Source organism: Oncorhynchus nerka, linkage group LG2 (genome assembly GCF_034236695.1).
Source record: "Oncorhynchus nerka isolate Pitt River linkage group LG2, Oner_Uvic_2.0, whole genome shotgun sequence".
Taxonomy (NCBI): Eukaryota; Metazoa; Chordata; class Actinopteri; order Salmoniformes; family Salmonidae; genus Oncorhynchus; species Oncorhynchus nerka.
Window position 1 is genome coordinate 28,089,830 of NC_088397.1, and position 21,450 is coordinate 28,111,279.

Consider the following 21,450-nt stretch of genomic DNA (forward strand, 5'->3'; position numbering starts at 1 on the left):
GGGAATGCACTAACATCATGCCTCTCTGACCCGTTCCCCACAGTACACCACACGGGACAGATATCCCTTATGCTTGGCTCGGAAAAGCCATTGTGAGGTTTGCAGTTCAGTCCATTGGCTAGTGACCCCTGGAGTCTCCTTTAAAACCAGAATGCCAAACATTCTGCTGTCTCTGCTATGCTGCTATTAATGACAGATATCTAAAATTACCCAGGTTCCTTTGATCCCTACTACTACAATGCATCTGTACTTTAATGTGTAATTCCACCACATTTCAGCCACATTTTCATTATCTCCAACACAATACCAGTGTCTATATACTATAGTGAATTCGGAAAGTATTCAGACCCCTTGACGTTTTCCACATTTTGTTACGTTACATGTTAAATTAAATGTTTTTCCTCATCAATCTACACACAATACCCCATAATGACAAAGTGAAAACAGGTTTTTAGAAATGTTTGTACATTTAACATAAATAACTTATTTACATAAGTATTCAGACCCTTTGCTATGAGACTCGAAATTGAGCTCAGATGCATCCTGTTTACATTGATCATCCTTCAGAAGTTTCTACAACTTGATTGGAGTCAACATGTGGTCAATTCAATTGATGGGACATGATTTGGAAAGGCACACACCTGTCTATATAAGGTCCCACAGTTGACAGGGAATGTCAGAGCAAAAACCAAGCCACGAGGTCGAATGAATTGTCTGTAGAGCTCCGAGACAGGATTGTGTGAAGGCAAAGATCTGGGAAATGGTACCAAAAATGTCTGCAGTAGAGGTCGACCTATTAATCGGAATGGCCGATTAATTAGGGCCGATTTCAAGTTTTCATAACAATTGGAAATCAGTATTTTTGGGCGCCAATTTTTTTTTTACACCTTTATTTAATCTTTATTTAACTAGGTAAGTCAGTTTAGAATGCATTCTTATTTTCAATGACGGCCTAGGAACGGTGGGTTAATTGCCTTTTTCAGGGGCAGAACAACCTTGTCAGCTCAGGGATTCAATCTTGCAACCTTGCAGTTAACTAGTCCAATGCTCTAACCACCTGCCTTACATTGCACTCCACGAGGAGCCTGCCTACGCGAATGCAGTAAGCCAAGGTAAGTTGCCAGCTAGCATTAAACTTATCTTATAAAAAACAATCAATCAATCATAATCACTAGTTAACTACACATGGTTGATGATATTACTAGTTTATCCAGCGTGTCCTGCATTGCATATAATCGATGCGGTGCGTATCGTTGCTCCAATGTGTACCTAACCATAAACATCAATGCCTTTCTTAAAATCAATACACTGAAGTATATATTTTTTAAACTTGCATATTTAGCTAAAAGAAATCCAGGTTAGCAGGCAATATTAACCAGGTGAAATTGTGTCACTTCTCTTGCGTTCATTGCACGCAGAGTCAGTGTATATGCAACAGTTTGGGCCGCCTAATTTGCTAGAATTTTCACGTAACTATGACATAACATTGAAGGTTGTGCAATGTAACAGCAATATTTAGACTTATGGATGCCACCCGTTAGATAAAATACGGAACGGTTCTGATTTTCACTGAAAGAATAAACTTGTTTTCGAGATGATAGTTTCCAGATTCGACCATATCAATGACCTAAGGCTCGTATTTCTGTGTGTTATCATGTTATAACTAAGTCTATGATTGATAGAGCAGTCTGACTGAGCGATGGTAGGCACCAGCAGGCTCGTAAGCATTCATTCAAACAGCACTTTCGTGCGTTTGCCAGCAGCTGTTTATGACTTCAAGCCTATCAACTCCCGAGATTAGGCTGGTGTAACCGATGTGAAATGGCTAGCTAGTTAGCGGGGTGTGCGCTAATAGCGTTACAAACGTCACTCGCTCTGAGACTTGGAGTGGTTGTTCCCCTTGCTCTGCATGGGTAACGCTGCTTCGAGCCCAGGTAGGAGCGAGGAGAGGGATGGAAGCTATACTGTTACATTGGCAATACTAAAGTGCAAGTCAAAGGTTAATGAAATACAAATGGTATAGAGAGAAATAGTCCTATAATTCCTATAATAACTACAACCTAAAACTTCTTACCTGGGAATATTGAAGACTCTTGTTAAAAAGAACCAACAGCTTTCATATGTTCTCATGTTCTGAGCAAGGAACTTAAACGTTAGCTTTCTTACATGGCACATATTGCGCTTTTACATTCTTCTCCAACAATTAGTTTTTGTATTATTTAAACCAAATTGAACATGTTTCATTATTTATTTGAGGCTAAATTGATTTTATTGATGTATTATATTAAGTTAAAATAAGTGTTCATTCAGTATTGTTGTAATTGTCATTATTACAAATACATTTTTTAAATCGGCCGATTAATCGGTATCGGCTTTTTTTTGGGGTCCTCCAATAATCGGTATCGGCGTTGAAAAATCATAGTCGGTCGACCTCTAGCCTGCAGCATTGAAGATCCCAAAGAATACAGTGACCTCCATCATTCTTAAATGGAAGAAGTTTGGAACCACCAAGGTACAGAGAGATCCTTGATGAAAACCTGCTCCATAGTGCTCAGTTTCTCAGACTGAGGCGAAGGTTCACCTTCCAACAGGGCAACAACCCTAAGTACACAGCCAAGACAACGAAGGAGTGGCTTTGTGACAAGTCTCTGAATGTTCTTGAGTGGCCCAGCCAGAACTCTGACTTGAACCCGATCAAACATCTCTGGAGACCTTAAAATAGCTGTGCAGCAATGCTCCCCATCCAACCTGACAGAGCTTGATAAGTTCTGCAAAGAAGAATGAGAAAAATTCAGAATGGGAGAAACCCAAATACAGGTGTGCCAAGCTTCGATATGTGCCAAACTCATACCGAAGAATTGAGGCTGTAATCGCTGCTAAATGTGCTTCAACAAAATACTGAATAAAGGGTCTGAATACTTATGTAAATGTGATATTTCATTATTTGTAAAAAAAATTATATGCAAAAAATACAAAAAACGTGTTTACTTTGTCATTATTGGGTATTGTGTATAGATTGATGATGAAAAAAGAAGATCGAGCAGTCATTTGAAAGAGTAACACGATTTCAGCGAGACAACTCAAAGGCGAAATCGATTAAAGCCAAGATAATGGCATTCATTGCCCTTGACAATCAACCGTTCTCTGCCGTGGGTGATGTTGGCTTTCGCCGACTGGTCGAGCACCGGTACACACTACCAAGTGAGATATTTTTTGCCCTACCAGAGTTACACAGTAATAGCGTCACTGCTATTAGCTTCACGACATACATACTATGGAACGCCGTGTGGGTCTTTGCGTGTCAAGATTCAGTAGCACTGTCAAAGTTGTACAAAAAAGTCTGCAAACAAGCAAACACCGGCCACGAACGATGTGTTTACAATACCGCGTTGGTAATAAAGCATAATTTGTTGTACCGCAACTTCTGGGGTAGCTGCTAGCACCAATACAACCTGCCTGAAAACAATGACCATGTAGAATCTGCAGTCACTTTCATTATTCTTAGCAATGATTTAGGAATCCTTGTAAGTATTAGCTAGGTTGCCACTTGTTGTTCGCCTATTGAAATTTAAGTTCATGAAAATAAATAGCTAGCCAGCTACTTAACCCTGTTGCCCAAAGCGAACGTTATAAGCAGCCAGCTAGCTTTATCTGGCTATTGAGGCTCGACCAGACCGGGTTATGTGTTGTGAAGCTAGCCAATAGTGGAATTTGCGGTTTGCCTTCAGAATAAAAGTTTGTCATTGACAGTGATGCAAATGAATACAAATAGTAGAATTATGTCATACTTTTATTTTGAAGGCTAACAGCAAAGTCCACTATTGTGGCTAATCCTTATTGTGGCTAGCTTCACATAGATGGGTCCGACCACCATTAATCAAATAAGAACTGTCTTATAAATTAGGGTTATTTTAGATGATGACACCTAGCTATATAGTTAACGAGCTAACTATAGCTACTGAAACAGATGTCGTTTTGCTATGTTTTTGGGGAAGAACATTGTTCGCATCCATGAGCTATCTAGCTTTTTTTTAAATGTCCAGCACTGTAGGTGTGCGAGACAACTTTACCAGCATCATAGCATACGTATATATGAATCGTTGTGACATATGAAATACGAGTGATAGTGTAATCAATGTGTAATAACTACGTAAAAAATGTATGAACGCGTTAAATTATTAGGTGACGTGCAGTCATATTCAGGTCCTGATTGGTCAATAAGCTTATTTGACACGTCTAGTAGTGTTAAATATTATATTTTTTGACACGCAAAGACCCAAACGGCGTTCCATAGAAATCCTGGTTGAGAATGTAACAACTTAACAAATGAACCACGAAACAGGCACAGCAAGTAAGTGAAATAAATATGTTTTGATAATGTTTTGCTGGTAATGGGGACATACATAAATGCCAATAAAATAACTTTTTGGTCAGTGTGGTGTGTGTGTGTAAGCTTTATTTAACTAGGCAAGTCAGTTAAGAACAAATTCTTATTTACAATGACGGCCTACACCGGCCAAACACGGACGATGCTGGGCCAATTGTGCACCGCCCTATGGGACTCCCAATCACAGCCGGATGTGATACAGCCTGGATTCAAACAAGAACTGTAGCGACGCCTCTTGCACTGAGATGCAGTGCCTTAGACCGCTGAGTCCATGTGTGTGTGTGTTAACTATTTAACTGTACTAGAATGCTTAAAAGGGAGCTAAAATTTTCAATATCTGTATTGTTTTTTGGGCAAGGAAAATATCGGATATCGCTATCGGCCAAAAATGTCATATCGGTGCATCACTAGTCTCAATACTTTCCGAATGCACTGTATGTGAAAAACATCTTGTAGAAAAATATTTAAGTTAAAAAGTTCTACCCGATGACATTTTTAAACACTAAGATTTGTGGGGAGCAAGAAAATACCCTCCCTCTGGCTAGAAATTCACTGCAGGTTTCGAAAATCACAATTTTTCTTAGTTTTAATCCTACCCTGTGATGTCAGAGAAGCATTTTTTTAAAGACATTCCTTATCTTTTTAACTACAGATCATAGAATCACGCCGTTTTCACATATGCAGACACTGGTATGGTTCTGGAGGTAATGAATATGAGGTTGAAAAGTGGCAGAATTGCCCTTTAAACAAAGTCTAATTTATCTTTATAGGCCTACTTGGTTATTGCGTAGCCTATTGATAGACAACTGGTCTAGAGAAGAGAGAGAAGGCCCTAACCCAGTCATTTTCTATGGTGAGATGTATGGCTGTAGAGTCAGTGTAGATGCCAGGAGTAGTATAGTACAGTACTTACATTAACTTTGAAGGCTTGAACTGTGTTATCCAGCAGAAGAACATTACAGACCACCTCTGTGTGCTGCCTGTCTTGTGCCAGCTCTGATGCTCGGACATTGTCGTTACTGCCAGCTGGCAACCGGGAGCGTGAGGTCATTACTGTCCACACTGGGTCTGCAACACAGAGAAACAAAATAGCAGGGTTAGGGACCTTATATTATACTGCATTTAAATACATTACATTGTTCCAGAGTGGCGCAGCGGTCTAAGGCACAGTTTCTCAGTGCTAGAGGCGTCACTACAGACCCTGGTTCGATACCGGGCTATATCACAACGGACCGTGATCGGGAGTCCCACAGGGCGGTGCAAAATTGGCCTTGCGTCATCCGGTTTAGGGGAGGGTTTGGCTGGGGTAGGAATTTGTTCTTAACTGACTTGCCTAGTTAAATTTAAAAAATGCAATGGAGAATGGTTCGCCTCCTCTTCAACACCAGTATACCTATTTTTCAAGATGTTGTTCATTTTCATTTTTCTTTTTAAACAGTCGGCAACGGCATAATTGAGTCAAGTAAAAAGAATAAAGACAACGCACTCCTCCTTAAATCTGTGACTGACGCTGATGATGTCATACTTCATTCTAGTAATATCTAGAAAGAGATCCCCGTCAGATGCAAGGTCCTTGATCCTTTATGGTCCATGCTCTTACAGTCAGGCTGCAGTACAATGAAAGGATTGAGTGAGGCATGACCCAGTTCACTACTGCTGGGAGGAAGAGAGCTACACACACTAAAGAGGACTTCCCCAGGAGGGTTAGCAGTCTTCACGTCCCCACCAGAGTCCCCACAGACACACACACACCACACACACTCTCTCTGATGGATGCTGTTAGGCCTAATTCTGAGTTATAAAGTTGTAATAACAGGGGCAAGGGTGATAAATACTTATTAAAATCATATTTCACAATCATATCAAATTTTAGGGAGAAAAGTGACTGCAGAAACATAGAAATTGTTTTAAAACAACTAAGCTAGGCTATATCACCTTTGACCTTTTTCCTGCATGACATCATCCATTGACTGCACTCAGAAAGGTCCCGAAATAAACAATGGCCACACCAGCAGCAGAGCTTTTGTCAGTGACAATGGTGTTCCTGTGAATGTCACAGTGCAACACACAAAGACACGCTGAGTCGCTGTACGGTGTTGTCACACTGGACCCGTCTCCAGAACTCCCACATGGGCCATTACCCTGTCACGGGTCCCCACTTCTCACAGTTAGAGGTTAAATCAGGGGGATCAGACGCTTCAAAACCTACTGGCTATTATTCTATCATGTTTATCCTTCCCATTATTTAAACGTGTTTTTAACAGTTCACATGCACTTTGTCTATGTTTTCCATGTTCTGAATTCTTAAATGAAATGGTCAAACTAGGCCTAAACAATATCTAGGGAGTGGAGCTGTCCTGGCCTGAATCATACCTTATTATCTACTCAAGTCTATTCAGGACATGACCGTTTTTGTTTACGCCTACCAATAGAAAAAAGCCAAATATCCCAATGAGTCTCAGGTTTAGACTAAGGTTATTTACAACGTAGGCCCTCCTTTGAACAAAGTTGCAGTCCAAAAACATCCCCTACAGTGTGCAGATGTCAACACATGGAACAGTCACAGTAGAATCCTAATAAACATACTGATCCATATATACCTACTTTGACCTTTACTGTCTATCACTGTGTTTGTTTACTACACTTTCTGTCACCATAGCATCCAGGACAACCACACAAAGTTGGCAGTGAATGGCCATGGCAGCTAGCCTTGAGTGTGGGGTGGGTCCATCCAATAACCATGAACTTGAGGGATGGGAACAGATAGACTGTGTGTCAGTGTCAGTGTAACCCGCTTCCAACCTGGCTCGCCTGCCAACACCACCACCCACCATAACAGAGTTCACATCATAGGCTGAGTCTCTGGGGCTGAGTGACCTTTTAGTAATAGAGCCACAGCTCTGGATTGCTGGAGCTGCGTGGAGAGACCAGACAGACACCATGCCAAATGCAGAGGAGCTACCTTGAATCCCAATGCAACTCCTAGGCCCTAGACCGAAGTTAGTAACCTAACCCCTGAATAAAGTAGGTTACACATTGCTTTACAGATCAATCAGGTGATATAATGGCCTACTGTTGTCTTAGTATTTTCACACCATGTACAACAGGACAGCATTACCTATCTGACACGGTATAACTATGGGTTATAAAGCAGAAAAATCTTGTGTACTTAGGCTACATTCCTTCTTCAAAGCATCTGTGTACAATAAACTGTTATGACAGCTAAGGGACATAATCGTTTTATTAAACCTTGGCTCCTGAAACACTCCCACCCACTCCAGCACTGGATTAGCATGCTGTGTGTACAGTTCAGACACATCTCTCCCCCCAAGAGAATACAGTACAAACAACAAGGGTCATGTTCATTAGGCATGAAACAGGAAAAAAATTGACTAAAACAAGGAGGGACTGCTTGGACTTGTCCAATAACAAACACTCATTTTCGTTTCAACACGTTTTGCTATAGTGTGGTCTACTGAACACAACCCAGGTAGGTTATGTTCCACACACAAAGGGAGTTCCCCTTCCTCTCAGATCTTCCACTCTGCAGACCTCAGTCACCACATCTGAGTCCCAAATGGCATATATTCACCATAGGGCTCTGGTCAAAAGTAGTGCACTATGTTGGGAATAGGATGCCATTTGGAGGGCTACCATCATTAGATCAACTGTGGAGCACCACACATGCATCACAGATCACACACTCATGCGTGACACTAGAGAGCGTATGCCCTCTTTTTTTCTCTCTTTCCACTATTCTCAGTTTTTTCCGTGCGTGGTCTAGTAAGCCTTCTTAACATTATGAGGCTAAAGCCAACAGTAGCTAACAAGCCATTTAACCCTGGGCACAAATCTAAACAACATTGTTCACGACAGAAGAGATTCACTCTGAAAAGGATTCTGGGTCGCAAATTAAATCAGCTGCATTCCTTTGCAACATATGTCCACACAGAATTGAGCATACTGATGAATAGCCTAACAAACACAATTATGTTGTCGACGGCTGTGAGCTAGAGGTTAGAGAGCGTTGCCATTGATAGAACCCCCTTTGAGGCCATTCTCATTCTCCCTGATTCCTTCCTTCCTCCTCTCCCATTCTTAAAGCTCCATTGGCATTTGTTGCTACACATCTCATTCATTCAGATATTTAGCCCCAGCAGCAGTGTAGCTACTAACTCACCACCCCGAACGGTGGACGTAGGGACACTACAGTGTAGACCCCCTAGTGATTCATCCTGTTTTAGAGCTTCATGAGCACATATGTGTTTGTCATTTACCACACACATTTCCGTTGTCTGCAGCACACTCGGTTTCATCTGTTTCAGCACACTCCCCCTTCTCCCCAATCAAATCCCATGTACTCCATCACTCTCGTTCACTGCACTGTCAAAAAAAGCCTTGCACTTGACAATAACTGACCCAGTCTCTAAAAATGTGAGGCTGCTTTGGACAGATGGAGAGAGATGGAGAGATGGAGCCGTGTGGGTAGGATACAATCCTCCTCTTCTTTCCACTCTTTCTCGTCGTTCTCCACTATAGCCCTGCAGCTCTTTATCAGAGAGAGAGAGAGACAGTTGAGATTGTGTGATAGCAAATGGCTGCTCCTCTATATTCCACTATGGTCAGCAAGGAGGCAGGGGAGGGAATATTATGATGACATCAGTGGGGATTCTATAGATTCCAGGGACGATGCCGTTTCTGTGACGCTCTATTCGCTCAGCCTTTCTTTGTAGCAGCAGGTAGATTAGAAGCCTAGTGTTTCTATCAAGTCAGTCGGTGCACTAAACTAGAGCGTCCATGTTTCTTGTGATAGGAACCGAGCACGGGGTCTTGCATCCAGCAGCATGAATACGACATGAATATGTGTCATAACAGCATTATTACAGACAAACAAGACTTGTATGTAATTCTGAGTGGAGTTCATTATGTCAACCAGCTAAACCAGTGTGTAGCCTACCTGTAATCAGAATCAGTGGGGTCTCTCTGTGTCTTGATTCAAGAAAGAGGTTTATCCATCTATTGACCCAGACATATATTTAGCCTCCACCTTCTCCCCTGGCCTGCACTCCCTCCCAGAACCAGACATAGGTTAGAAGTGCACACTCTATTCTGTTCGGTTCCATTCTAGTTAACTGTAGCCTATAAGGCTGTCAACTGGCATATGACAGGGACAGAAAAATAACAACACATTGACGTTAACTTGCTAGAAAGCTAGCCACCAGGCCATCACATACTTGTCACTGTCACTAAGACTAGCATCAGCTAACGCAGAGGTGTAGCTATACTGTCTCTGGATAGATGGGCAGCTAGTTAGCTAACTTGCTACATCAGCTGTGCTATGCAAGCTAGCAAGCTAACCATGGCATGACGTTATTATTATGCAGGCTGCTTAATGTTACCTTCATAAACTGCGCCGGTAGAGTCCAGGTTTTGAGGGATAAAATCAAGAAGTGGGCGAGGTGGTGCAATTCAACCGCTGCAGGTCCACAGAAACCTCCTCATCGTTCGCAGCAGCATGCACTCGCACGGGTTCGTTTCTTTTCAGCACCACAGCGATGATGGACCCAGGCAAACGTCAATACAGGACGCAACCATTGTAATGCGGGCAAGGCAAGCACTGGCAGGTAGGTATGATCACACACAAAAAAACAGAACTTCCTTTCCGCGGTCCCCAAACTGTAGTTCAATTCAAAGACAACCCCGTTTGAAGACGTTTATCATTTATATCGCTGAAGCATAAACCATGGGGCATCAACGAAACATGGCGTGAACTCCACAACACATTTTTTTGAACGGGGGTTGATGTCTGTCAAACTAGTAGGCGTGGCATTTGAGGCGCAGATTTCACGACACGCACGCGCGCAGCCTACATTGTGAGAAATGGGGGAAATATGAATACTATTATTATTATTATTAGATTGTAGGTAACTTCAAATATTTTTCCATGAATGTAGTTTGTGTGTGATATATTAAAAGCTTAGTAAACATGTAGTTACTTTTGCAAATAGCCCTGCAGCTCTTTACTGGCTTCCAGTTGAAGCTCGCATCCGCTACAAGACCATGGTGCTTGCCTACGGAGCTGTGAGGGGAACGGCACCTCAGTACCTCCAGGCTCTGATCAGGCCCTACACCCAAACAAGGGCACTGCGTTCATCCACCTCTGGCCTGCTCGCCTCCCTACCACTGAGGAAGTACAGTTCCCGCTCAGCCCAGTCAAAACTGTTCGCTGCTCTGGCCCCCCAATGGTGGAACAAACTCCCTCACGACGCCAGGACAGCGGAGTCAATCACCACCTTCCGGAGACACCTGAAACCCCACCTCTTTAAGGAATACCTAGGATAGGATAAAGTAATCCTTCTCACCCCCCTTAAAAGACCTAGATGCACTATTGTAAAGTGGCTGTTCCACTGGATGTCATAAGGTGAAAGCACCAATTTGTAAGTCGCTCTGGATAAGAGCGTCTGCTAAATGACTTAAATGTAATGATGTAAATGCAAATAAATATCCTATACTCCCATCTTGTGGCCAATTCGATGTCCATGCCACTTCTATTTGAGATGAATGGTAATAACTGGATTATTGTATATAGTTTCAAAATGAAACGCAGAAACTCTGATAGTGATTCCCGTTATTGTACGCTTCCATTTAGAACTGCCCACTTTTAGGTAACACGTAAGTAACAATAAGGTATGGCCCACTTAAAATGATTAATGGGGAGTTTGTAAGTTGTTAATAAATAGTTATTTATTCGTTTTTGTAGATAGTTTATAGATACTTTGTAAATAAGCAATAGGCTATACATTGGTTGAAAATATAATTATTTTTATATGGTCACATCTGGACTTGAGTCACTATGGAATGCTCCATTTCTACAACAAGGGGATGCTGTTCAAATGTTGTTATACTTTACCTCCAAAAATGGCAGGTTAAAACCATAACACATTGAAAGTCAATAATTGAAGCACTTAAATTAAGCGCGACAAACTCTAAATGGGACCTATAATCATTCAAATAAGGGCTTATTTGCGCTAAAATAACACATGTTGACCCCCCTTCTCCCGCGTGAAGCAAACCTATCGTATCAGCTGTTGCAACGCAAAGTAACTGTTACATTTTTGTGGCAGATGCTGGACTTTCCAGCAGCTGTGATATGAAATGGATTTGATATAAATGTACAGCTCTGAATGAGGTCAGCTTCACAACATGAGAAGGCAGGAAATGTGACTTCATGCAAGCGACTTTACAGTAAATATATTGGGGTAAGCTATTTTATTTAATCGGCTACGACATATTGCGATGTTTTGGGATGTCTGGTGTTTTCAGATGTAAAGTCACGGTTAGCTGTATCCTACTGAAATGTGTGTGAAAGTCCAATTATACCTTGGAATAATATGGTATGGCGAGGCATTTTACAATACCGAATCGCACTTTATCTGGTTATGCCTAAGCAAAGAATTGTTCAACTTTGTTATGGGATCGAATTTGGCACTATAAAAACAAAACTGTTCAGTGGGGATATGGGATTTTGTGAATCACAGATGAATGGGGATTTATGAATCACAGAGCTGACTGATCACAAATGAGGTGTATGTGTGCGCGAAGTGTGTCTGAGAAATAAGGAATCACCCAGACAACATAGTCCTCGATCAACAGGTTGTGCTGGGTAGGTAGGCATACATAATATGCGATTAGAACAGCATTTGACGACATATAACTGAAAAATAACTTAAATCATCAACTAAATTCAGCCGCGGGACGATTTGTACTTGAGCTGGTGTTCGGGGGCTGGAACATAATTACAAATCATTTGTAGACTACAAATTGTCCACAAGGACCCCAAATAGATATAATGTTATAATTACTGTTTTATAATGTTATATAAAACAGTAATTTAATAACTCGCTGTCGTTTGTATAAGATCACATGTCTCTCTATTGTGCGTGGGAATACTTGGGAACAGATTTCTTAAATTAAAATCACTTGGAGCTGATTTCCTGGTGTTTTACAACCTTTTATGTAAAAAAAAAAGTGTTTTTGTTGTTGCTCTGAACACTTTGGGGGACAAATCAGATCATAAGGTCTCCTCAGGCCCCAGGTTCGACTGAGAATTGTTATTGGTTGGTCTGCCCTTGTCCCATTCTCTGGCTACAATATTGTTCTGGAGGGCCTGTAAGTTCCACAAGCATCTGGGTTCCGTTCCGGCTCCGACCAGCGATGCAGGCTACAGTATCCACTGAGAAAGGAAACCCTCCACTTCCCGCCATTGTTGACTGCAGGAAGGAAGAACTCTCTGTGTGTGACCTCATCCTGTTAGGCCAGTGCCATTGTATGGAGCTGCAGGCTAGGTTTCCTTACTCATGGCGTGTGTGTGTGGGTGGGTGATTCCCTGACTTAAGTACGTCAGTAAAGATCCAGCAGACAAGGACTAGACTGCTACAGTACAGACCTCAGCCTTGTTTGAGTGTTTGATGTTTTCAGTGGAAAAAAAGAGTGGGTATTCCAACATAAGAATGATACTGTTTTGGCCCAGTGAGTAAGCAACCATGTAAGGGATGGAAGATAAATGACCGTGTTTTCTATGCATTGCAGTGAAAAAGAAGGATCTCTGCTTTTATAATATTCATTTAAGATGTATATTGATCTATTACCACACCATTACCTGTGCCATTTCATTTGTGATTTGTGTCATGTATTTTTGTCCAGAGGAAGAGAGGGGCAAAAAGCCCATTATAAATGGCATCAGTCAGACATACACCATCTTCCGTCTTCCCTCTGTGTTCCAGGTATAGCATAGCTGTCACTATGGCAACGAGCGCTGTTCCCAGTGACAATCTCCCCACGTATAAGCTGGTAGTGGTGGGGGATGGGGGAGTGGGGAAGAGTGCGCTCACCATTCAGTTCTTTCAGAAGATCTTTGTCCCTGATTACGACCCCACCATCGAGGACTCCTACCTCAAACACACTGAGATTGATGCCCAGTGGGCCATATTGGACGGTAAATGGATTTATAGATAGCACATACATTACAAATAAAAAGCCCAACCTGTTAACCTGCCAAAAGTACTATATCGTTTCCCCCAGAAATAACCTTTGTAATGTACTGAAGAACAAGATGGAATGTTCTGTTATGAGGAGAGAAAAAAAGGAGAGCATTATTGTGCTGCCATTGTTAGATGTGAGGGATCAGCATATTTATGAATAACCAGGATCATTCGTAATACTGTTCTCAAGTGTAGATGTTATATGTGGGACCTGTCTGATCGTGTTTGTCTCTGCAGTTCTGGATACAGCAGGCCAAGAGGAGTTCAGTGCTATGAGGGAACAGTACATGAGGACTGGGGACGGGTTCCTCATCGTGTTCTCTGTCACAGACAAGGCCAGCTTTGAACATGTGGACCGCTTCCATCAACTCATCCTCAGGGTGAAGGACCGGTGGGATTTACTACTTCCCTGCCCACTGGTGGCCGTGGCCAGGACAACAGTCATTCCTGCATTCCGTTATTCAGGCATTCATGCATTTATTACTCTGTCCATCCATCCATTCGTTCATTTATTCATTGTTATTTTCCTTCTTTTTTTAGGGAATCCTTTCCTATGGTTCTTGTGGCCAACAAAGTGGATCTGCTGCACTTACGTAAAATACCCAGTGATCAGGGGAGGGAGATGGCTAGTAAACACAGTGTGAGTGAATGTGTGAACTTTACATGTACAGTGGCAAGAAAAAGTATGTGAACCCTTTAGAATTACCTGGATTTCTGCATAAATTGGTTGTACAATTTGATCGGATCTTCATCTAAGTCACAACAATAGACAAACACAGTCTGTTTAAATGAATAACATGCTAACAATGTTCATGTCTTTATTGAACACACCGTGTAAACATTCACAGTGCAGGGTGGAACAAGTATGTGAACCCTTGGATTTAATAACTGGTTGACCCTCCCTTTAGCAGCAATAACCTCAAACAAACGTTTTCTGTAGTTGCAGATCAGACCTGCGCAACGGTCAGGAAGAATTTTGGACCATTCCTCTTTACAAAACTGTTTCAGTTCAGCAATATTCTTGGGATGTCTGGTGTGAACCGCTCTCTTGAGGTCATGCCACAGCATCTCAATTGGGTTGAGGTGAGGACTCTGGATGGGCCACTCCAGAAGGCGTATTTTCTTCTGTTGAAGCCATTCTGTTGTTGATTTACTTCTGTGTTTTGGGTTGTTGTCCTGTTGCATCACCCAACTTCTGTAGAGCTTCAATTGGCAGACAGATAGCCTTATATTCTCCTGCCAAATGTCTTGCTAAACTTGGGAAATCATTTTTCCGTCGATGATAGCAAGCTGTCCAGCCCCTGAGGCAGCAAAGCAGCCCCAAACCACGATGCTCCCTCCACCATACTTTACAGTTGGGATGAGGTTTTGATGTTGGTGTGCTGTGCCTTTTTTCCCGCTGTAGTTTCATCTGTCCATAGAATATTTTGCCAGTGGCGCTGTTGAAAATCCAGGTGACCTTTGTAAACTTCTTTTGGACAGCAGTGACTCCAGGTTTGCTGACTCCAATTAGCTTTTGGAGAAGTCATTAGCCTAGGGGTTCACATACTTTTCCCAACCTACACTGTGAATGTTTAAATGATTTATTCAATATAGACAAGAAAAGAAAATACAATAATTTGTTTGTTATTAGTTTAAGCACACTGTGTTTGCCAATTGTTCTGACTTAGATGAAGATCAGATCAAATTTTATGTCAAATTTATTCATAAATTCAGGTAATTCCAAAGGGTTCACATACATTGTATACCCACTGTATGTAATCTACAGATATTGTTTGATCTCCATACTAAATTCTGAGCCTTTTAATTTACAGATAGCTTACATTGAAACCAGTGCTAAGGACCCAGCCATGAATGTTGACAAGGCGTTCCACGAGTTAGTTAGAGTAATCAGGTATGTTACCGCCACAGATTATTTAGAGAAGGGTTGTCTGTTTGATACAAAAGCTATGAGAGCCACTCTCTCTCTCTCTCTCTCGGTCTCTCTCGGTCTCTCTGTCTCTCTGTCTCTCTGTCTCTCTCTCTCTCTCTCTCTCTCTCTCTCTCTCTCTCTCTCTCTGTCTCTCTCGCTCTGTCTCTCTCTCTCTCTCTCTCTCTCACACCCAGGCAACAGATTCCAGAGAGGAGCTTGAAGAAGAAGAGGAAAACCAAGTGGCGAGCCGACAGGTCCACTGTCTCCCACCGACTGCACTGTGTTGTCCTATGATGGTTTTTTACTTGTACAGCTGCTCCCTACAGGACAGGGGGAAGATGATTACATTTAGGAGTGTTTACTCTCTACACATAGTTCCAGGAGGCAGTTTGTACCCTCTATCCTGGCACATGAGTTAGGTGGAAGGGTCAGGTCCAGCAGCACAGGAGTTTCCCAGACACGGGATGTGACTGACTCGCCCTAAAAGGACCAGTGGAATAATTTACAGCTCTTCTGGGAATGTGCACTAACTTACTCAAGTACATGGTGATAAAGTGGCATCAACACTGCCTTTATCTACCAATGAAGCTCTTTGACAGAGAAACTGGACATATGGGCTCACAAAGATAATCTGTAAATAATTAGGACATACTGTAGTAGGGTCACACAAACATCGTTTTACTAAGATGTAGGCCTTTAAAACTTGGTCCTTGTTGTTTTTAAATAGCTTTCTTGTTATAGTCCCTATCATTAAGATGGAGGCCATTGAGTAAAGCACTGGAAGGAGGGAGGAAACTGAGAGCTTTCCCCAGTGAGGGGGAGTATATTAGAGAGGGGAGTGAGAGGTTGGGGAGAGGATGTGTCTGTTTGTGTTGGAATCAGTGGGCCTGTCAGACAATAGAGAGAAGAAGGGAAAGTGAGGAAAGAGACACAGAGAGAGAAAGAGAGATTCCAAATGGATAGCATCTGGCAAAGGGACTCCAGACATTGTGTCAAAGCCTGGGAGGCAGCCAATGTGTAGCCCCATAATTTATACACGGAGAACGTCTTTATAATCTCCAAACAAGACTGTCATAGAACTGTATTGTAGCTTATTGAACACACCAAATGTCTTATTTGAATGTACATTTATGAACCGTGATCATTTGGACTTATCAGTGCTCACTGGATGTAGTTGTGCACTTCTCAAAACGCTTTAAACACACTATTGTGGTGTGTTTGTGTGTGCGTGCGTGAGTGCCCTGGTTATGAACATATCCTAGACGATGAAATCTCATTTTTACATGTGAATATTAGATTTCTTTGCTACTATTTCACTATTTATTTTATATAAGTAATTGTGTTATCATTAGTACAAGGCTACCCCAGAGAGGCACAAAGCACAGAGCTTAACTAAGAAATTGATGGAACAAAAGACGTGTAGGCAAAGTATAAATGCGTGTTAATACATTTTGTGTTCTATTATATGTGTACACATCTTGGGTCAACTGGTTTGTCTGGATAAAACCATAATTATAATGAAACAGAAGACTGTCTGTCTCTGTCAATCTCAGTGAATATTAGTGAGTTGATGGTGCCCTCCAGTGGATATAAATGTAACTGCAAGAATGGAACAACATTTAGCATGGTTGTACATTTGGCCCTTTGTTCTGGGTAATACACAGTGCATTCAGAAAATATTCACAACCCTTGACTTTTTCCACATTTTGTTGTGTTACAGTCAGACTTGAAAAAAGCAGACATTGGGTATCCCTTTGAGCAGGGTGAAGTTAATATTACACTTTGGATGGTGTATCAGTACCAAGTCACTACCAGGGCCGGCTCCAGGCATAAGCGACATAAGCAAGTCGCTTATGTGTGGGGTTTTTTGGAACTCAGTCGGGGTCTGAACTTACTGTTGCACGTTAGAATAGTAGAATACACAAGGTGCAAGTTAAAAGTGTGGTTGTGCATCAGCAGGTTTTCCTCTTGTTTTGTCAGTCACTGACAGTCACTCAATTAGCCATGTCAGCGAACAATTTTTAGATAACTAAGTTTGTCTAAACTTGGGGCATGTGCCCAGGGGCCCTTTTTTAGGACCTTATCTTTTTAACCACAGATCCTAGAAGTGTGCTGTTTTCACATACAGTGCGTTTGGAAAGTATTCAGACCCCTTGACTTTTTCCACATTTTGTTAGGTTAAAGCCTTATTCTAAAAGTGATTAAATAGTTTCCCCCCCGCATCAATCTACACACAATACCACATAATGAATAAGCAAAAACAGGTTTTCACAATGTTTTGCTAATTTCTTTAACATAAGAAAACGGAAAAATTATATTTACATAAGTATTCAGACCCTTTGGCAGTGATTACAACTTTGAGTCTTCTTGGGTATGATACTACAAGCTTGGCACACCTGTATTTGGGGAGTTTCTCCCATTCTTCTCTGCAGATCCTCTCAAGCTCTGTCAGGTTGGATGGGGAGCATGGCTGCACAGCTATTTTAAGGTCTCTCCAGATCGGGTTCATGTCCGGGCTCTGGCTGGGCCACTCAAGGACACCTGTCCCAAAGCCACTTAGGGTTGTTGTCCTGTTGGAAGGCGAACCTTCACCCCAGTCTGAGGTCCTGAGCGCTCTGGAGCAGATTTTCATCAAGGGTCTCTCTGTACTTTGCTCCATTCATCTTTGCCTCGACCCTGACTAGTCTCCCAGTCTCTGCCGCTGAAATACATCCCCACAGCATGATGTTGCCACCACCATGTTTCACCATAGGGATGGTGTAAATAAGGCATTTCTGTTTTTTATTTGTAATACATTTTTGCTTTGTCATTATGGGGTATTGTGTGTAGAGTCAAGGGGTCTAAATACTTTCCGAAGGCACTGTATGTCAAATCAAATCAAATGTTATTTGTCACATACACATGGTTAGCAGATGTTAATGCGAGTGTAGCGAAATGCTTGTGCTTCTAGTTCCGACAATGCAGTAATAACCAACAGACACTGTGATGAAGATGATGAATACAAGGTTGAAAAGTGGCAGAATATCCATTTCAAACACTCCACCCCATGGCAAAATGGGTAGAATTGAAGAAAATGTGATTTAGAACCACTAAACCCCTCTCTGCCAAATGGCAAAATGAGCAGAATTGCATGAAATGTGTTATAAAATTGCTACATTTTCTCTCCACCCCATGGCAAAATGTGTAGAACTACAGAAAACTTGCTTGAAAATGGCAACATTTTCTGTACGCTTCATGGCAAAATGGGTAGAATTACAAATGAACTTTAAAACGTACATTTTTTCTCTCTCTGCCGTCAAGAGGGGGTCTACTAAAACATCTTGCCCTCTTGGTGACGGGGCCCCTCAACCAAATCTCACTTAGGGCCCCGTAAGCCTAGATCCAGCCCTGGCCACTACAAAGACGTGTCCTTTTTAACTCGATACTAACCGAAATGACAGTGAAAAGAAGGAAGCCTGTACAGAATAAAAAATATTCCATAACATGCATCCTGTTTGCAATAAGGCACTAAATTAAACCTGCAAAAAAATGTGGCAAAGAAGTTAACTTTATGTCCTGAATACAAAGTGTTACTGTATGTTTGGGGGAAACACAACACAACACTGAGTATCACTCTTCATATTTTTAAGCATGGTGGTGGCTGCATCATGTTATAGGTATGTTTGTCTTCGGCAAGGACTAGGGAGTTTTTAAGAGTAAAAATAAACATAATAGAGCTAAGTACAGGCAAAATCCTAGAGGAAAACCTGGTTGAGTGCTTTCCAACAGACCCTGGGGAGACAAGTTCACCTTTCAGCAGGACAATAACCTAAAACACAAGGCCAAATATACACTGGAGTTGCTTACCAAGACGGCATTGAATGTTCCTGAGTGGCCTAGTTACAGATGTATCTTAAATCCGCTTGACAATCTATGGCAAGACTTGAAAATGGCTGTCTAGCAATGATCAACAACCAATTTGACAGAGCTTGAAGAGTTTTTTAAAGAATAATGTGCACATATTGTACAATCCAGGTGTGCAAAGCTCTTAGAGACCCAGAAAGACTCACAGCTGTAATCGCTGCCAACAGGGATTCTAACTTGTATTGAATCAGGGCTGTGAATATTTTATGTCAATTTGATATTTCTGTATTTCATTTTCAATAAATGTGCAGAAATGTCTGAAAACATGTTTTCACTTTTTCATTATGGGGAATTGTGTGTAGATGGGTAAGAAAAAATATGAAGATTTAAACCATTTTACATTTTCAAGGGCTATGAATACTTTCTGAAGGTACTGTATCCCACAGAAAGCTAAGCACTGAAATAGCCAAATCTAGTTTATGTAATGGATCAATTTGTTGTTTCTTAGACTTAGAGACTGAAAATCTTCTGAATATATCAAATCCTATCCATGTGGCCCTTTTTCTAAGCATGCTGCATTTTAGACAGCGATGTTCAATTCACGATAATCCAAATTAGGCTTGTGACTAAGTGTACGTCGTAGTGAAGAGGGTTGATGATGAGTAATGCGATCCTTTGTGATCAACCTCTAAAAGTGTAATATAGGGGAAATGGTCCAGCCCAGAGAGTAGTACAATGGATCACGCAGAGCACGACACACAGTACAAAGACCAACAGCAGCGTAGATAATTAACATGCTTCTTTAAATAGGCCAACATAATGTCAAGGAGTTCTTGAGAAAGAAGCTAACATGACCATGTCAATCTGAAAGTATCAACAGGCTAACATGACCATCTGGCATCAATATTACAAAACAAACTCTTATACATTGCAGATTATGCAAACTATGATATATTCCGGTACAAGAGTAAAGTAAAAATAAAAAAAAGATTTACCCACCTAAAGTAATGTTGGACCAACGATGGATTTCAACAGCTCTCCAGTCTAATTGCTTGCTCTCACTCACACACTGCGCATGCGCAATCCCATAACTGCTTTCACACCTAATTTATGAATCTCGTAAAGGGACAGTGCCATCTAGTGGATATAAATGAATACAGCTATGCGCTTTTACCACCTTGCTACATTGAGAATATATCAGATTTTTCATATTTGCTTGCTAGGCTTATATATCCATGTTATTCTATATGTATTTTATTCTATTCTATATTCTAGTTTTCTGGGATCGAATAAATTGAGAACATTATTGTTTTAACCTGTTTTAAATGTACAGTATACTCCCATTTTATTTGTCATATTGTCAGTATAGAGTTGTAAAAAAGCATTTGCCTCCTTTCTAATCTTCTCTATTTTGCCAATTTTTGATACCGAATGTTATCAGATCTTCAACCAAAACCTAATATTAGATAAAGGGAACCTGAGTAAACCATTAACACAACAATTATATACTTATTTCATGAATTTCATAAACAAAGTTATGTAAGTCTGCAACACTCAATGCCAACACTCAATGTGAAAAAGTACATTTCCTCTTACACTCAATAACTGGTTGTGCCACCTTTAGTTGCAATGACTCCAACCAAAAGCTTCCTGTAGTCGTTGATCAGTCTCTCGCGTCAATGTGGAGGAATTGCTGTGACTCAGTGACATTTGTGGGGTTTCAAGCATGGATTGCTTGTTTCAAGTCCTTCCAAAACATCTCAATTGAGATTAGGTCTGGACTTTGACTAGGTCATTCCAAAACTTCAAATGTCTTTCTTTTTAGCCATTTTCATGTGTGTTTTGGATCATTGTCTTGCTGTATGACCCAGCTGCGCTTCAGCTTCAGCTCACAGACGGATGGCCTGACATTCTCCTGTAGAATTCTCTGATACAGAGAATAATTCATGGTTCCTTCTATTAAGGCAAGTCGCCCAGGTCCTGAGGCAGCAAAGCATCCCCAAACCATCACACGGCAACCACCATGCTTACTGTGGAATGCAGTGTTTGGTTTTTGCCAGGCATAATGGGACCCATCTCTGACCTGCAGCATCAGGTAGGTTCACAGCGCAAGCTACACAGCCTCCTCATCCTTTGGTTTGGCTCCTCTTCAAGGTTACCCACCACATTGGCTTGCTAGGAAGGCCTAATGTTTCTTTATATTTCCCCATTTAAAAAAAAATCATTGTTTTTGTTGTCATTTTCAAAGCTTTACAGGTTCATTTCAA

The 21,450-nt window shown here is 41.4% G+C and overlaps 2 protein-coding genes across 6 annotated transcripts in view; one reads left to right on the forward strand and one right to left on the reverse strand.

The window, feature by feature from the left end:
- Positions 1 to 10,170, reverse strand: part of LOC115133642 (tyrosine-protein phosphatase non-receptor type 4-like) — a 36,810-nt gene extending 26,640 nt beyond the window's left edge. For both annotated transcript variants that reach the window (XM_029667097.2, XM_029667088.2), the window contains exons 1-2: positions 9,787 to 10,170; positions 5,301 to 5,455 (exon numbers count right to left, since the gene is read on the reverse strand). In XM_029667097.2, coding sequence (XP_029522957.2) covers positions 5,301 to 5,438 — 138 coding nt within the window. In that variant the 5' untranslated portion in view covers positions 5,439 to 5,455; positions 9,787 to 10,170. The remainder of the gene's footprint in view (positions 1 to 5,300; positions 5,456 to 9,786) is intronic.
- A 1,323-nt stretch (positions 10,171 to 11,493) lies between these two features.
- On the forward strand, positions 11,494 to 19,507 carry LOC115133651 (ras-related protein M-Ras). 4 transcript variants are annotated; one of them, XM_029667110.2, is made up of 6 exons: positions 11,494 to 11,646; positions 13,171 to 13,382; positions 13,666 to 13,819; positions 13,969 to 14,068; positions 15,243 to 15,322; positions 15,535 to 19,507. In XM_029667110.2, the coding sequence occupies exons 2-6, from the start codon at positions 13,190 to 13,192 to the stop codon at positions 15,632 to 15,634; spliced, it is 627 nt and encodes a 208-aa protein (XP_029522970.1). In that variant the 5' UTR covers positions 11,494 to 11,646; positions 13,171 to 13,189; the 3' UTR covers positions 15,635 to 19,507. The 4 variants fall into 4 exon arrangements, with proteins under 4 accessions (XP_029522970.1, XP_064881633.1, XP_064881637.1 ...); XM_065025561.1 differs by having other exon boundaries at positions 15,243 to 15,646; XM_065025565.1 differs by lacking the exons at positions 15,243 to 15,322; positions 15,535 to 19,507 and adding an exon at positions 14,369 to 15,098.
- Positions 19,508 to 21,450: the final 1,943 nt, after the last annotated feature.

What these genes read in the sequence shown, in the direction of transcription:
- LOC115133651 (XM_065025561.1), top strand. Translation starts at nt 13,190, where the DNA reads ATGGCAACGAGCGCTGTTCCCAGTGACAATCTCCCCACGTATAAGCTG. An exon ending in CCAGTGGGCCATATTGGACG is followed by an intron (nt 13,383 to 13,665) that starts GTAAATGGATTT and finishes TTGTCTCTGCAG; the next exon opens with TTCTGGATACAGCAGGCCAA. An exon ending in AGATGGCTAGTAAACACAGT is followed by an intron (nt 14,069 to 15,242) that starts GTGAGTGAATGT and finishes TTTAATTTACAG; the next exon opens with ATAGCTTACATTGAAACCAG.